This window comes from Lemur catta, chromosome X, assembly GCF_020740605.2.
Source record: "Lemur catta isolate mLemCat1 chromosome X, mLemCat1.pri, whole genome shotgun sequence".
Taxonomy (NCBI): Eukaryota; Metazoa; Chordata; class Mammalia; order Primates; family Lemuridae; genus Lemur; species Lemur catta.
Window position 1 is genome coordinate 66,837,808 of NC_059155.1, and position 17,959 is coordinate 66,855,766.

At 46.9% G+C, this 17,959-nt stretch overlaps 1 protein-coding gene across 1 annotated transcript; it reads left to right on the forward strand.

The window, feature by feature from the left end:
- Positions 1-17,246: 17,246 nt before the first annotated feature.
- LOC123628275 (late histone H2B.L4-like) lies at positions 17,247-17,696 on the forward strand. The gene has a single exon (XM_045537892.1). It carries the CDS (start codon positions 17,247-17,249, stop codon positions 17,694-17,696), a length of 450 nt encoding a protein of 149 aa, XP_045393848.1.
- The last annotated feature ends 263 nt before the right edge of the window (positions 17,697-17,959 follow it).

Here is a 17,959-nt window from a genome sequence, read left to right on the forward strand (position 1 = left end):
TCATCACAGCTGTTAGAATGGCTTTTATCAAAAAGATGAAATATAACAAGTGCTGTGGAGGACGAGGAGAAACGGGAACCTTTGTACACTATTGGTGGGTACTTAAATTAGTATAGCTATTATGGAAAGTGGTATGAAGTTTCCTCAAAAAACTGAAAATAGAACTACCATACGATCCAGTAACCTTAGTTCTGGGTACACACCCAAAGGAACTGAAATCAGTACATGGAAGGGATATCTGCACTCCATGTTCATTGCAGCATTATTCACAGTAGCCAAGATAAGGAATCAATCTAAGTGTCCATCAACACGTGAACGAATGAAGAAAATGTGGCATACACACACACACACACACACACACACACACACACACATAATGGAATACTATTCATTCTTTAAAAAGTACAAAATTTTGTCATTTAAAACAACACGAATTAATCTAGAGGATATTATGCTAAGTGAAATAAGCCAGAAACAGAGAGATGAATACCACATGATCTCACTTATATGTGCAGTGTGAAGGGAGTTAAATTCATAGAAATAGAGTGTAGAATAATTACCAGAGGCTATCGGGGGGAGCTGTGGAGGTCAAGACGTGAGGCGATAGGGAGTTACTAGTAAAATGGTACAAATTTTCAGGTAGACAGGATGAATAAGTTTTGGGTTCTATTGCGCAGCAGGATCAATGACTATAGTCAATAATAATGTATTGCACATTGCAAAATAATAAAGAGTAAATTTCCAACGTACCACCACAAAATATACCTAGTATGTGAGGTGATGTCTATGTTAATTAGCTTGTTTTAATCAGTCCACAATGTACCCATATATGAAAACATCACTTGTACTCCATCGGTGTGATAAAATTATGATGTGCCAATTGAAAATAATATAAATAAAAACACATGGCCTGTAAAGGAATAACAAATAGAATGACAATCAACTTCTTATATCAATAAATAGAAACCAAAAGCAAGATCTGACAGAAAATAGCTATCCACATAGAGTTGCGTTCTTAGCCAACGTATCATTTAAGGAGGAGACTGTGATAGATTTTCAGATGGACCATACCCCGTCAAGGACAGACTTCCTTTTTCAGCTGCTAGGGCTGCAATCGGGTGCCAGTCATCAGCTTTTGGCACTGCCTTACCAAACTCACACACCCCTTCCCTAGGTGGCTCGTACTGAGTGCCTGACTGTGGAGGGAGTGTAAAGACCTGGCTATTTCTGCCCAGTGTGAAAGAACTCTAATGAGCCTCTTATCTTCATAGTTCCTCATGGCATCAGAGGAGGCTTTCATTGGCCATGCATTAGCGATGCAGTTCTCCCTCTGCCCACATCTGCCTCCTTCTGTCCTTTCCTCAGCTGTTGCTCCTGAATAATTTTCCTGCACACTAAATTTCATCTCAGTGTCAGCTCCCTGAAGAACCTAACTCACAAGTAGAGATGTGACAGAAAATGAAAATGCATTGTGTTTATACCAACAGACATCATCTTAAAGGAGTTTCTCAAGAATGTCATTTAAGAAGATGGAATATGATCATAGGAAGATGGTTCGAGACACAAGAAAGAATGGAAATAGAACAAATTAACAAACAGGGATAAATGAAAAACAATTACTGTATAAAACAGTTGCAATAATGGTTATTGCTACGTTGAAGGAGAGAAAACACAAGATAGAACTAAATACTGTAAATATGCATCATATGGATGATGAAAGCATCTCATAAGAGCACCTCATTCCCCAGTTTCAACTGGCTCAGCCAAAGAAGGACTTGCCATGGCCAATACATGGGAGTGACCTAGGGTTAACCAATTGAGCTTCCTGGAATGTTCAGCCTTGGCGATAGTGGAGGAAATTGGTGTGGTTCTTTCCTTGTTGTTTGTTTGCTTTCCCATTTTTTATTGTTGTTTTTGTTTTTCTTTTTTTGAGACAAAGTCTCACTTGTCCCCCCTGGTTATAGTGCAGTGGTATCATCAAAGCTCACTGCAACCTCACACTCCTAGGCTCAGGTGATCCTTCTGCCTCAGCCTCCTGAGTAGCTGGTACTATAGATACATACCACTGTACCAGATAATTTTTTTTTCTATTTTTGGTAGAGACAGGGTCTCGCTCTTGTACAAGCTGGTCTTGAACTCCTGACATCAAAGCGATCCCCCCACCTCGGACTCCCAAAGTGCTAGAATTACAGGCATGAGCTACCATGCCTTGCCTGCTTTCCTGGTTTTAATCACGGTGATTTCATGACACAAATCCAGAGATTATAATGGACATGTCTCTTGTCCCTTGCATCAGATTAAGAGAAGGATTTGATTGCTAATATTTCAAGTAGGATTTTATGTCCTCATCTGTTAGAGGGACTATTCAGAAATGAGATGACCATGATTTGTTCAGTAGTATTATCATCACATATTTTTTAAAAAAAATAAATGAGCTTTTTTCGCTTCATAATCTGGAACTCTTTTATTATCAGCATAATTAGCTACTCCGTACAAGTCTGACAGAAAACCTCTTTGGAAGTCTGACCATTTAGCATGATGATTAAAGATGACCTCCATTTCTTCATTTCTTCGTAGGTATTTTTCATTTTTTGGTTCAATTTCTGTAACTCAACTTTACACACTGAGACATTTAAGGGATATCTTTGCAAGTATTATCATAGAATCTTGAAAAGGATATGTTTTAGTTACAAAGTATTTTCCACTTATTGGTTTTGTTTTTCTCCTTATGGTACTTTCTTAAAGAATTATGGTGATATTTACTTTTTCAACTAACAATTTATATATATTCACCATTCCAATGTGTGAGTATTTTTTATGACCGACGTAACGAGAAGGAAAAAACTTAATCTTGGTAAATGTTTCACGATGTTTACATTTTTTAAAAATGTCTCCATTTCTGTTTGTTTTCTCTGTATAGACACTGTGTTTTTTCGTTTCCACTTTTACCAATTACTGAGAGTTTTGATAGGAACCCAAACCAGTATTTGAACAGCCATCTCCCTTGATTTCAAAGAGCACTCCAATGACCACATCAAATAATTCCTGCTTAAGCTACATGGCTCAGCCCAGGACAAAAGTAGATTCTGAGTTAGAGGAGCAATGGGCCAAAATGGCCAGAATCATTCCCCTGGCATAATGGATGTGGATTATGAAAGTCAGGCTGTCCCAAACAGGCAAAGTTGCAATTTCTACACTTCATGTTGTTTTGGTGGCTTCTCGTCAACGTGTTTCATCAATCAGATGATGTGGTCAGCTGACTGTTTCTGTGTGGCTAGGAGCAGAACATGTCTCTTGTATCCTTCCATCAAATTGACAAGGATTTCATTGCTAATATTTCAAGTAGGATGTCTATATCTTTATTTGCAAATGGCACTTTTCCTTTTTGTATTTCAGGATATTATGGGGGTACAAATATTTTGGTTATAGTAATGCCTTTCCCTCTCCCAAGCCAGGGCTACAAGCATCCCCTTCCCCCATACAGTGTTCTCCACTTCCATTAGCTGTGAGTTTACACCCCCCCACCCCTCCCACCTGATCGGCACCCAAAGAATATTACTACCATATGAGCATACGAGTGTTGATCGATTAGTACCAATTTGATGGCTAGTACATGTGGTGTATGTTCTTCCATTCTTGTGATGCCTCACTTCCAAGGATGGGCACAAGCTCTATCCAGGATAATATAAGAGGTGCTAGTTCACCCTTATTTTTTGTAGTTCAGTTGTACTCCATGGTATGCATATACCACATTCATTAATTCACTCATGTATTGTTCAGCGTGGGGGTTGTTTCCACATCTTTGCAATTGTGAATTGTGCTGCCGTAAACATTTGGATGCTGATGTCTTTATTATAGAATGTCTTTTTTTCCCTCTGGGTAGATGCCTAGTAGTAAGATTGCTGGATCAAATGGTATTTCTATCTTTAGCTCTTTGAGGCATCTCCAAATTATTTTCCATAGGGGTTGTACTAATTTGCATTCCCACCAAAGATGTAAGAGTGTTCCAATCTCTCCACATCCACTCCAGCATTTGTTCTTTTGGGACTTTTTGTTAAAGGCTATTCTCAGGGAGTTAAGTGATATGAACATTCTATTATTTTGAGATTCTTCCTGTTTTTTATATTTTAAAATAAAAATTGCATTTTTCTCCTCATAATCTGGGTTCATTTTCCTATTAAGCACTTTTCGTTATCAGTACAATTAGCTGGATTTTAAATGTCTAGGGGAAAATACCACTGGAATCCTCACCATTTGGGACAACAGGTCATTGGTGTTCTCCATTCTTTCAATTATTATTAATACTGAGGTTCTTAAGTCTGTTTGGGGGTCAACTTCTGCAATTTGTTTTTACATAAAAACATTGAGGAAATGTTATTGTACGTATTATCATAGATTCTTATAAGTTTTAAACATTTCCATATTATTGATACCCTTCTTCCTCATAAGAAAGTTTCTCTGAGAATTAATTTTATAAGAGTTTAGGAATTTTTAAAAATGCAACAGCTCTAATGTGTATTTACCATTTCTAAGAGGTAGGACAACTTTTAGGAGCTAACTATTGTTAAGATACAGTATTAAACTTGGTAAATATTGAATGTTATTATATACTTTTCAAACATAAAAATATTTGTTTCTGTTCTCCCATTGGAGACGGTGATTGTGCCGTTTCTCGTCTTCTAGATCCAGCGAGGGGTGATCGTAAGTGGAGGCAGGAGTTGGGCAGCCAGTTCCCATTCCTTCCAGGAGCGCTCCGCTGGCCAGGCCCCTGAGTTCCTGCTCAAGTCAGGGTGACTGAGCCAGGGATAACAACAGATTCTGAGGAATGTCCCAAAAGTGGCCATAGGTCACTTCTCTGGTATGATGCACTTGGGTACCGGAGGGCAGACTCTTAAGGAATGGAAGCTGAAATCAGTACACTTTTGGAGATTTCGGTGATGCCTTCCAAATGCTCGTGGTGTGGCATGGATCAGCTGATGAGGTCAGATGACCTTTTGCTGTGTGGGGCGTCCCTGAATCCTGCAACAGGAAGCTCCTAGGACTGCAGAAGCCCACAGTGAGCTGTGGGTGCGATGCCCGGGCCCAGAGGACTGTCCAATCACCTTGAGGGCAGTGAGGCTCTCTGATAGGCTCACGGCGTGCCATTCCAGCCAGTCAGATGGCGAGATGGCCTGTGACGTAGGCCAGCGCAGCGCATAAAAATGGGTCCCCAACGGCCCACAGCTCCATCTCCGGTTCCCAGAGCCCGTAACGGCTGTGTCCGCCATGGCCGAGCCTTCCTCTGAGCTGTCCACCGAGGCCCGCCCCGGCGCCACCGGGCCTGAAGAGGCTGAATCGACGACGCCCCAGAAGCACAAGCAGAAGCAGAAGCACAAGCAGGAGCAGGAGCAGAAGCAGAAGCAGCCAAGGCATCGCGGCCGCCGCTCCAGCCGACGCGGTGGCAGCTTCGCCACCTACTTCGCCAGGATCGTGAGGCAGTTCCCCGGCCGCCTCCGCCTGTCGCAGGAGGCCGTGAGCGTGATGGATTCGTTCGTTCACGACATGCTGGAGCGCATCGGCGAGGAGGCCGGCCGGCTGGCCCGCTACACCGAGCACGCCACCATCACCACCAGGGAGATCCAGACGGCCGTGCGCCTGATGATGCCCGGGCACCTCGGCAGGAACGCCGTGACCGCGGGCATCAAGGCCGTCCTCAGACACACTCGCAGCCAGTAGCCGCCTCCGCTCCGCCTGAGCACCGAAACCCAAAGGCTCTTTTAAGAGCCACCCCAGTCGTCCCGAAAGAGCTGTAGCACGGCCCGGGGGCCCCGGCGGAGTTCCGTGGTGGGTGGCAGTTGGCGCCAGGCCGCCTGGGGGCCACGTGTCCAGTGCCGTCCCGCCCACGGATGGGGGAACTCTCCAGCGGTGCTTCATCTGTGACAGAGCAGCTGACAGATCCAGTGCACACACAGATAGCGAAGTCACCTATATCCTAAGCAAACCTTTCTTCAACATATCCCACCCTCCCCCATGAAGAGCTGAAATAAAAATTAAAAAAAAAAATAAAATTAAAAAACAAAACAAAACAAAAAAAACATATCCCACCTTGGAGATTCATGCAAACATGGAAGTGAGCATACACACAGCACGGAAATAGCTAAGCCAAAGTTGAAAAGATAATTTGCATTTCAAGCTCCCTGGAGTCTGATCTTGATGCATAATTCACTTAGTCTTTTCTTTATATTGTTTATGTGTATTTCTCTTTTGTTTTATTTCAGCATTTACATGGCTACAAATGCTTAGGTTACGTATATTGCCTTTGCCCCAGCCGAGGTAGAGCTACAAGCATGTCCATCCCCCAGACGGTGCCCACGGCAACCATTAGGTATGAATATACCCATCCCCTCCTCCCCCATCCCATATGCCTGAAACCCTATGAATCTTATTACTATATGTGCATTTAAGTGTTGATCAGTTAATACCAATTTGATGGTGAGTACATGTGGTGCTTGTTTTTCCATTCTTCTGATACTTCACTTTGAAGCATGCGTTCCATCTCTATACAGGATAACACAAGAAGTGCTAGATCACCATTGTTTTTTGTGGCTGAGTACAACTCCATGGTATACATACACCACATTTTGTTCATCCACTCATGGATGGATTGATGTGCACTTGGGTTGTTTGCACATGTTTGCAATTGTGAATTTTGCTGCTATAAACATTCGAGTGCAGATGTCTTCATTATAGAATGTCTTTGGTTCTTTTGGGTAGATGCCCAGTGATGGGATTGCTGGATCAAATGGTAGTTCTACTTGTAGCTCTTTGAGGTATCTCCATATTACTTTCCACAGAGATTGTACCGGTTTGCTCTCCCACCAGCAGTGTAGAAGTGTTCCTATCTCTCCGCATCCATGCCAACATTTTTTCTTTGGGACTTTTTGATAACGGCCATTTTCACTAGAGATACTCTCATTGTGCTTTTGGTTAGCATTTCCCTGATGATTACAGATGTTAAGCATTTTCTCATACGCTTGTTGGCCATTAGTCTATCTTCTTTGGAAAAGTTTCTGTTCACGTCCTTTGTATGACACTATTTTGAGTACTTCCTGGAGAACAGTTCTTACCTTGAGGAATTCCCTCAGTCTTTGCTTGTCTGAGAATTTCATTTCTCCTTTGTATACAACACTTAGTTTTGCAGGGTGCAAGATTCCAGGCTGGGCATTATTCTGTTTGAGAAGAGTGAGAATGGGGCCCCAGTCTCTTCTTGCTCATAAGGTCCCAGCTGAGAACTCTGCTGTTACTCTGATGGGTTTTCCTATGTAGGTTACCCACTTCTTTCACCTTACAGCCTATAGGAGGGCATCCTTGGTGGTTATTTTGGTCAGTCTGATGACTGTGTGTCGTGGTGTCTTCCTGTTTGCGATGAAGCTCCCAGGAGGCCTTTGGGCTTCTTGTATGTGGATATCTAGGTTTTTAGCAAGGCCTGGGAAATTTTCCTCCATTATATCCTCAAATAGCTTATCAAACCCTTGTGTATTTTTTTTTCACCCTCATGGATGCCTATGATTCTCCCGTTAGGCCTCTTGACATAATTCCACATTTATTGTGGGCTTTGCTCTTTTCTCTTATTTGTCTGCTTTGTCTCTTCAGCTGACTTATTTAATTGAAAGGTGTTATCTTCAATCCCTGAGACTCTTTCCTCTGTTGGATCTACCCTGTTCTTGAGGCTTTCCACTGAGTTTTCTAATTTCTTGAGTAAATTCTTTATTTCTAGAAGTTCTCTTTGATTTTTCCTTAATATTTCCATTTCTTTAGTGAATTTTTCCTCCACGTCCTGGATTTTTATTTTTTATTTTTTTTTGGGTGGTTTCTTTGCGTTGGGTATCCATTTTCTCTTGCATATTATTTAGTTTCCATGTTCGAATTTCTTCTGTCATGTTAGTGTTCTGAATTTGGTTGATATCCATTGCTAGAGAGCTGGAGTAGCCCTTTGGGGGTGTGCTTTGCATTTGATTCTTCATATTTCCAGTATTGTTTAGCTGATTCCTTCCCATTTGGATCAGCCATTGCTTCTTACCTTTGGATTCTGTTTTGGATTATGACATGCGCAGTTTAGTCTCTGAGCCAGTAGGTAGTGTTTGCGGGTGAGATTCGACCTCACCCTGTATGCTGAGTCACTAGATGCAGTAAAAGGGTGTGCAAATTGACAACCCTGTCAGTAGGTGGCGCTTGCTGGGAGGAGCAAGCTTCAGTGTTGGTGGGTCCTATAACCAGCTCTTGTTCCTCTGGAGAGGCACTCCAGTGCCTCAGGTGGGGAGTGTGGCCCCGGGACTTCCAGGTGTGTCCTTATTCTCCACCTCAGCGAGGGCAGGTGCGGGAGAGAGGCTGGGCGGAGCTGGGTAGGGTGAGCCTGCCCTCAAGCTCCACAGATGCTGTTAGCTGGGGTCAAAGGTGTGTTCTCTGCTTCTGTGCAAAGCTGCCACGGAGGGGCTGGAATGGCCCCACTCAGGTGAAAGTCTGCGTGTGGGGGTGGGGCTGTGTGAGACCTGCAGTCTGGAGCAGGCCTCCCTCCTTTCCACCCTCCCCTATGCCCTGGTTTCTCCCCGGCCTCTGCCAGCAGGCAGGACCTCGAGGCAATGGATCTCCCCTGGCTGTGATGCGGGCCGGGAGGGTCCCTGCCCAGGATCACAGCCTGGCTGGGAGCACAGCCCTGCCGTGGGAGGAGGGTTGCCCCTCAGGCACACTGATCTGCCCCTGAAGGCACACAGACCCCAGTGGGCTCCTTCACAAATGGCCCTTCTGTGCCCCCTGGCAAGGCGATCGGGACCTGGCTGTAGGGGAACTTGTCTGCAGGCGTGTCCTCTGGGCCCTAGAGAGCAATCCCTGACCCTGCCAGGGAGAGGAGTGCTGGTCGCAAGTCACCCGTAGGGTGCCCAAGCTGGATCACTGTCTCGCCACCTCAGCACGTGCCCGACTCTGCTGGAGTCACCAGGAAAGCAGCACCTGGGAGGGCTGGCGGGTAGGGGGCTCACAGTCCAAGTACCCCTCAGTTGGCCACAGGGCCCCAGAAGGAAAGGTCCTGTTCCCTGGGGATGCCTCTCGGTGGTGGCTAAGTGGTGTCTGTCAGCAGCTGCGGCGAGGGGAGGGGAGAAGGAAGCAATGTGGCGCCTGCCCATCGGCTCGGGTCTGCGGTCGGAGGTGCCCTGTCCGCAAGGGGCTCCCCGCTCACTGGTGACAGCGGTCTCTGGGCTGGCGTTGGCAGGTGTCTCCCACCGCTCAGGAGCCCGCCAGCAGTCCGAGAGGCAAGCGAGGGGAAATGTCACCCCTCCACCTACCCTTGTGGCTGGCCTCCCCGCCTCGCGGGGTTAGACCCTGCCGACGCCTTTCTCCTTCCAGTTCTGCTCCGCAGCGTCTTCCCGCGGGGCCTCCTGCAGTTTCAGGCACCTTCCTTCCCACCCTCGGCCGATCTGGGTTTGTCTGCCTGTTTATTTTTTCCACTGTCTTGTAAAATCAATCTGCCTTGCAGAGCCACTCTGGATGGCGGGTTTTCCTAGTCCGCCAGCTTCCCCCAGTCTCTATTGGAGGGTTATTAATTGGCTCAATTTCCATATTGTTGCGACCAAGGGAACAGGGAGGCCCAAGGACAGGGAGAGAGAGTGGCAACAGCTCCTCTGCGGAGCCGTCAGGACACACGCAGCGTTTGCCCGTTAAGTTTGCCATCTTCTGTGGCTGTGGTTTGTGGGGCCCAAAACAATCACGACAGTAACATCAGAGATCACTGATCGCAGATCCACATAACATACATACTAGTAACGTACACGCCTGAAATCCTGTAGGAATTGCCACAGTGTGACGCAGAGACAAGAAGCGAGCGTGTGCTGTTGGAGAAATTGCCTTGGTGGATTGACTCCATGCCCGCGTGGCTCAAACCTTCAAACTGCAGCAGACACAATACCTGTGCAGCACAATAACACCAGGTGTGTGTGTGGGGGGGGGCGTCTGTGCGTGTGCGTGTGTGTATAATGTAAATAATGTAAGTAGTATAAATTCAAAACAAGGCCTTGCTCAAGGGCTACGTGCATTTATGAATTTAGTATTTATTGGTCAATTGTCCTTCAGAAAGTGTCATCACTTTATGCTTCCCTGACAATGTGTGAGCACTCGTTTCCCAGTCCCCTGTCCTCAGACACCCCAGGTACATCACCCAACATTTTCATCTAATTTTTGCTGTTTTGCAATGTAAAAAGTTATACCCTATTGTTGCTTTTGTTTCCATTTCTTTCATTTTGAGGGAGGTTTAACATGGTTTCCTTGCTCAGTAGTAATGTATGTTTCTCCTACCCTGTGTGCTATTTGATATTTTTTCTATTGGGTTCACATTCTTTTTCTTTGCCTTTCATTTTTCTAATTTTCCAGACAGGGAGTCACTCTATTGCCCAGGCTGGAGTGCAGTGGTGTCATCGTAGCTCACAGCAACCTCAAACTCCTGAACACAAGCGATCCTCCTGCCTCAGCCTCCCGAGTAGCTGGGATTAGAGGCATGTGCCTCCAAGCCGGATTAAGTTTGCTGTCTATTCTGCAGGCAGGTTCCTGCTATGTTTCTCAGGCTGGTCCTGAGCTCCTGGGCTCAAGCCTGCCCTAGGACCCCCTTCATCCGCCCAAAGTGCTAGGACTACAGGCCACAGCAACCATGCCAGGCGGAGGTGAGATTTTACTCTCCTGCCGGCTACCTGGGCAGCCGGCCTCACTTTCAAGTACATATGCTGACACAAGACTCCACAGCCCTGTTCAGTGACACAGACTGGTCCTTATTCACAGGAAAAAAGGAGCAGCCCCAGCAATCCTTTGGGCGCATACCTGACTCCCCGATTCACAAAGGCCCCCCCGTGATGGCCAGGTGTTCCCCTGCACCCGTGAGGGTTTCACCACAGGACACGGGCCCTGAGTTAGGACGTGGAGCTTTTATCAGGGATGTGGGCGACCTGCCCGTCCTCCCCTGCACAGAGAGGGCCCAGGACCTGCAATGCCACTCACCGCCTCAGGGGCTGAGGGAAGGCTGTCCAGGGCTGCAGCACTGGAAGGGGACCCAGTGCCCTCGGGGAATGGCAAGGCTTAGGGGCTGGGAATGCCTCTGGGGACGGAGAGGCGCCCTGTCTTTATCGGGTCCGCTACGCCAGCTCCCAAGGCTGGTGTCTGTCCTATCAGCTTCCCACCCAGCCCCTCGGTGCCCTTTGCTCCCAACACCCACACCCTGCAGGAATGCCGAGAGTCCAGGGACAACTGTCACCCGACACTTCCCCCTTGCCACTTCAGGCCCGAGGTGCTGGGCACTGCCCACTGTTGGCAGCCTTGGGTACGGAACAGCCCTCGTTGTTTGTCCCCCACCTGCCCATGCTCGTGCAAACACCATCGTCCACCGGTATCCAGGCGGGATGGGTCCCAGGACGCCCCTCCGACACCAACATCCATGGATGCTCAAGTCCTGATATAAACCGGCTCAGTATTTGCATATGACCTGGGCACGTCCTGTTGAAATGCCCTCTGCAGTTCTCAGAGCCCCTCATGCACTGTGAATGCCATGTGAGTAGCTCCTGTGGTGTACTGCTTAGGGAACAGCGACAGGAAAGCCAAGTCTGTGCATGATCCGTGCAGACGTGCTGTCACCAGAGGCCTAACTACACGATGCACCTCAGCAGCAATGGAATGCTTTCTGGCATTTAAACAACATTATTTTCAGTTATGGGGAACCCGCAGGGAGGGAGGGCCCGTAATCCCTTTACTAACCTCTCCCCAAATGTCCAGCTGTGGGCATGCCACGGGCTTCCCGCTCTGGATCAAGAAGAGAGAAAAAAACTTACAAATCCGTAGGAAAAAGTCGAACAGCCCGACGGACTGAGGAGCGAAGGCTCTGGAGAGGATCCCACGCAGCAAACCTTGTGGCCAACACGCACGAGCAGGGCCTTAACCTGGAGGATGCTGAGGCCCCGTCTCCGAGCACACGGCAGCGGCCACGACGTGAGCAAAGGGGCCTCTCGGTCACTGCTGGCTGCATTGTCCATCGCAGGGGCTGGAGAGTGCAGTTTGGCAGCATCTGCTGGAACCGAGGAGGCTCGTGCTTCCGAAGCAGCAGCTCCTCTGCTAGGAGCCCACAAGCTCCAGGTGGGTGCTTTCAATTCCTGTCCAGACGCGCCCCCTAGGAGGAACTCATGCGCACCTGCGCCCGCACACGCATCCATTCCCGGGGATTGGAGGCAATCTAAGGGTTTATCGATAGGGGAATGTGTGGTAATAAATTATATCTTATTTATAGATTATATCAGAGAACAGTTAGAATTATCTAGGTGTATATCATTGCCAAATCATGAATCATAATGGTAAATGAAAATACATGTACATTTGTGCAATCATAATTTTAAAACTCAGAATGATGCTATGTTGTTTATGGAACGTACTTTCATAGTTAAGGTCTGAGATGGAGGATTAGCAACGGTAAAGAAAACTGAGATTAGAGGTTACTTTTAGGATGGAAGGATAGGATTAATTGGTTAGAGGGAACCTTCAGCTATACCTGTAAACTATTATCTCTTAAAAACCTCTGCAGCAAAGATGGCAAACAATTAGCACGTATCACATTTGAGGAGTCAGTAGTTAGGTGACTGTAATATGTTTCTCAGCATATTCTGTCTATGGAGAATGTTGTATAGTTTAAAAGCAGTAATAACAGCCTAAATGACTCATTTCAATCAGAGAAGTCACAGTGAATCCACAGGATGGAACCCAGTGCTCCTTCTAAAATTCACCTTATCAAAAAATGTGGGGATACAAGGAAAAGGCTCAAGATACCTTTGTCGTGAAAGGATAGGTTAGCAAACAATCGTATTGGTGGCGGACATGGTTTTGTCAGATTGTTATCCTTCCCTGTACCTGATTAGGGCCACCGGAGGTGACTTGTGTTTTTTTCCTATACTGTCTACCAATTTTACAACGACCATATAGTCATTTTCGTCAGAAAAGTAAACAATCTAATGAATAATTTGTGCAAGGAACATGTTGAAATAAACTGAGCAATTAACCGCAGCAGTGTTCAATTTCAGACCAAATCCTGCAGGCTGAAACTGTTTTCTGCCGTTTGATGTGCTTACGCTGCCTCCTCGTGGACAAACGGAAGAATGCTTTATGAAGGTACAGTAATTGATAAAAATCCAGATGTGCCGGTTACATATTGAAAAAAATATTATGTATAACTTTTATTTTTAAAGATTAACTCACACGCATTATAGAAAATTTTGAGAATTCAAGAAAGTACAGAGAAAGGAAAAAATTATCCATAATTTCACTTTGCTATTGACTCAAATTTATGCGTTTCTAGGCAGGAGAGATATAATGATCAGGGTGCAGTAGTTCTCTCAGTATAAAGTCACCTTTTCTGAAATTTAGGTGCTCACATTGGACTTGGTTCTGACACTTGGCTCCCACTTTGTTTACTTATAATCAAGTTTCTTTATTTGTAAGAATATCTAGTAGTTTGTTCCAAAGTCTTGGTTGGTTTAGGTTTTTTTCCTTAATATAATAAAACATTGCAATAAACATCATACATATGTGTATATATATATATATTTCTATATGTGTGTGTGTGTATGTGCATATATGTAATGGCATACCTCAGAGGTACTGTGGTTTATTTCCAGGAAGCCAAAAGTTAGCAAATATTGCCATAAAGGCAGTCACACAAGTTTTTGAGTTTCCCAGGGCATGTAAAAGTCATATTTACACTAAACTGTGGCCTGTGAAGTGTGCCATAGCGCTATGTCCACAAAAGGTACATAGCTAAATGAAAAATACATTATGCAAACTAAAAAGAGAACTACTATTCAATCCAGCAATCCCACTACTGGATGTCTACCCAAAGGAAGGGAAATCATTATATCACAAAGATATCTGCACTTTTGCCTTCAGGGCAGCATTATTCACAGTAGCAAACATATGGAATCATCCTAAGGGTGTATGACTGATGAGTGCATAACGAAAATGTGGCACATATACACATGGAATACTGTCCAGCCCTAAGAAAGAAAGAAATAGTGTCTTTTGCACTATGGATGGAACTGGAGGACATTCTCTTGAGTGAAGCAACTCAGACACACAAAGACGGACAGGGAAAGTTCTCACTTACAAGTGCGGGTGTGCAATGAAAGGCAGTGGAGACTGGCAAGGGTGAGAGGGGGAGGCGGAGGGGGAGGATGCTGAGAAATGACCACACCAGCACAATGTACGTTATTCAGGTGATGGCAATGCTACCAGCTGTGACTTCATCACTATGCATGGAATGTGTCCATCGAACAAAATTACACTTGTACCCCATAACTTTATACAAAAAATACTTTATTGCTAAAACACGCTAATGATCACCTGAGCCCTCAGCGAGTCTTTCAGCACCTTTTTGCTGCTGGAGGGTCCCGCCTCCCTGCTGATGGCTGCAGACTGACCAGGGTGGCGGATGTGGAAGGCTGGGGTGGCTGTCCCAATTTCTGAAAATAACACAACACTGAAGGTTGCCACACTGAGTGACTCTTCCTTTCTCGAAAGATTTCCTTGTAGTGTGCGATGCTCTTTGATTGTACGTTACCCAAACTGGACACCTTGGAGTCAGTCTTCTCCAACCCTGCCACTGCTGTATCAGCTAAGTTTATGTCATATCCTAAATCCCCTGTGTCACCTCAGCAGTGTGCACTGCATCTTCATTAGCAGTAGATTCCATCTCAAGAAACCACTTTCTTTGCTCATCCATAAGGAGCAACTCCTCATCTGTTGCAGTTTTGTCCTGGGATTGCAGCAGTTCAGTCATGTGTTCAGGCTCCACATCTAATTCCTGTTCTCTTGCTGTTTCCACCACATCTGCAGTGATTTCCTCCACTGAAGTCTTCAACCTCCAAGTCATCCACCAGAGTTAGAATGAACTTGTTCCAAACTTCTGTTAATGTTGGTATTTTGACCTCATCCCATGAAGTGCAAATTTCCTTACTGACGTGAACGGGCAAGGTGAGTCCTTTCCATTCAGTATGAGATTTTCAATGGACTTGGCCCAGACTCACCTATCAGAGGACTCGCTCTCCGTGGCAGCTGTAGCCCTATGAACTGTATTTCCTGAACAAGAAGACGTGAAAGTTGAATTTACTCCCTAAGCCAAGGGCTGCAGAAGGAATGTGTCTTAGCAGGCATGCAAACAACATTAATCTGCTTGTGCATCTCCATCGGAGCTCGTGGGTGACCAGGTGCATTGTCAATGAGCAGTGATCTTTTTGAAGGTATCTTTTTTTCCTAAGCAGTAGCTCTTAGCAGAGGACTTCAAATATTTAATAAACCATGCTGTAAACAGATGTGCTGTCACCCAGGCTCTGTGCTCCTTTTATAGAGCACAGGCAGGGTAGATTTAGCATCATTCTTAAGGGCCCTAGGATGTTTGGAATGATGAATGACCATTGGCTTCAATTTCAAGTCACCAGCTGCACTGGCCCCTAACAAGAGAGTGAAACTGTCCTGGGAAGCTTTGAAGCCAGGCACTGACTTCCCCTCTCTACACATGCAAGTCCTCGATGGCATCTTCTTCCAATAGGAGGCTGTTTTGTCCACATGGAAGATCTGTTGTTTACTGTAGCCGCCTCCATCAATGAGCTCAGCAAGATCTTCCGGATAACTTGCCACAGCGTCTCCATCGGCACTTGCTGCTTCACCTGGCAGTTTTATGTCCTGGAGACGGCTTCTCTCCTTAAACCTCAGGACTCAAGCTCTGCTCATTTCCACCTTTTCTTCTGCAGCTTCCTCACTTCCCTCGGCTGTCATAAAATTGAGGACAGTTAGGGCCTTGCTCTGGATTCGGCTCTGGCTTAAATGAATGTCGCAGCTGGTTTGATCTTCTGTCCAGACCACTGAAACTTTCTCCATTTCAGCAATAAGGCTGTTTCTCTTTCTTAGTCGTGTCTTCACTGGAGTAGCACTTTCAATTTCACTTGAGAACTGTTCCTTTGCATTCAGAACTTGGCTAACTGTTGGGGCCAGAGGTGTAGCTTTCGGCTCATCTCAGCTTTCAAGCTGCCTCCCTCACTAAGCTTGATGATTTCCTGCTTTCGATTTGACACGAGAGATGTCTGACTCTCTGAGTCGCTTGAACACTTGGAGGCTACTGTAGGGTTTTTAAATTCTTTTAATTTCAGCATATTATGGGGATACAAATGTTTATGTTATGTACACTGCCTTTGCCCCACCGGAGTCAGAGCTTCAAGTGAGTCCATCCCCCAGACGGTGCGGAGCGCACCCATTAGGTGTGAATATACCCATGCCCTCCTCCCCCCGCCCATCTGCCTGATGAATGTTACAACTATAGGTGCACTTCAGTGTTGGTCAGTTAATACCAATTTGATGGTGAGTAGGGTTAGTGTATAAAAGAGTTGCAACAATGCTTATTGCTAAGGTGAAAGAGAGAAAAGAAAACAAGATAGAACTAAATACTGTCAATCTGCATCCCATGGATGATGAAAACATCTCATGAGAGCAGCTCATGCCCAGGTTTTCACTGGCCCAGCCAATGCGGGGCTTGCAGCCTTCTACTCCTACTTCTGAAGAGTAACGATTTTTGTTTGTGTTATCTGTTTAGAGACGGTGACTGTGCCATTTCTCGTCTTCTAGATCCAGCGAGGGGTGATCGTAAGTGGAGGCAGGAGTTGGGCAGCCAGTTCCCGTTCCTTCCAGGAGCGCTCTGCGGGCCAGGCCCTTGAGTTCCTGCTCAAGGCAGGGTGACTGAGCCAGGGATAACAATAGGTTCTGAGGAATGTCCCAAACGTGGCCATAGGTCACTTCTCTGGTATGATGCACTTGGGTACTGGAGGGCAGACTCTTAAGGAACTGAAGCTGAAATCGCTACACTTTTGGAGATTTCGGTGATGCCTTCCAAATGCTCGTGGTGTCGCATGGATCAGCTGATGAGGTCAGATGACCTTTTGCTGTGTGGGGCGTCCCTGAATCCTGCAACAGGAAGCTCCTAGGACTGCAGAAGCCGGCAGTGAGGGTGGGTGCGATGCCCAGGCCCAGGGGACTGTCCAATCACCTTGAGGGCAGTGAGGCTCTCTGATAGGCTCACGGCGTGCCATTCCAGCCAGTCAGATGGCGAGATGGCCTGTGACATAGGCCAGCGCAGTGCATAAAAATGGGTCCCCAACGGCCCACAGCTCCATCTCCGGTTCCCAGAGCCCGTAACGGCTGTGTCCGCCATGGCCGAGCCTTCCTCTGAGCTGTCCACCGAGGCCCGCCCCGGCGCCACCGGGCCTGAAGAGGCTGAATCGACGATGCCCCAGAAGCACAAGCAGAAGCAGAAGCACAAGCAGGAGCAGGAGCAGAAGCAGAAGCAGCCAAGGCGTCGCGGCCGCCGCTCCAGCCGACGCGGCGGCAGCTTCGCCACCTACTTCGCCAGGATCGTGAGGCAGTTCCCCGGCCGCCTCCGCCTGTCGCAGGAGGCCGTGAGCGTGATGGATTCGTTCGTTCACGACATGCTGGAGCGCATCGGCGAGGAGGCCGGCCGGCTGGCCCGCTACACCGAGCACGCCACCATCACCACCAGGGAGATCCAGACGGCCGTGCGCCTGATGATGCCCGGGCACCTCGGCAGGAACGCCGTGACCGCGGGCATCAAGGCCGTCCTCAGACACACTCGCAGCCAGTAGCCGCCTCCGCTCCGCCTGAGCACCGAAACCCAAAGGCTCTTTTAAGAGCCACCCCAGTCGTCCCGAAAGAGCTGTAGCACGGCCCGGGGGGCCCGGCGGAGTTCCGTGGTGGGTGGCAGTTGGCGCCAGGCCGCCTGGGGGCCACGTGTCCAGTGCCGTCCCGCCCACGGATGGGGGAACTCTCCAGCGGTGCTTCATCTGTGACAGAGCAGCTGACAGATCCAGTGCACACACAGATAGCGAAGTCACCTATATCCTAAGCA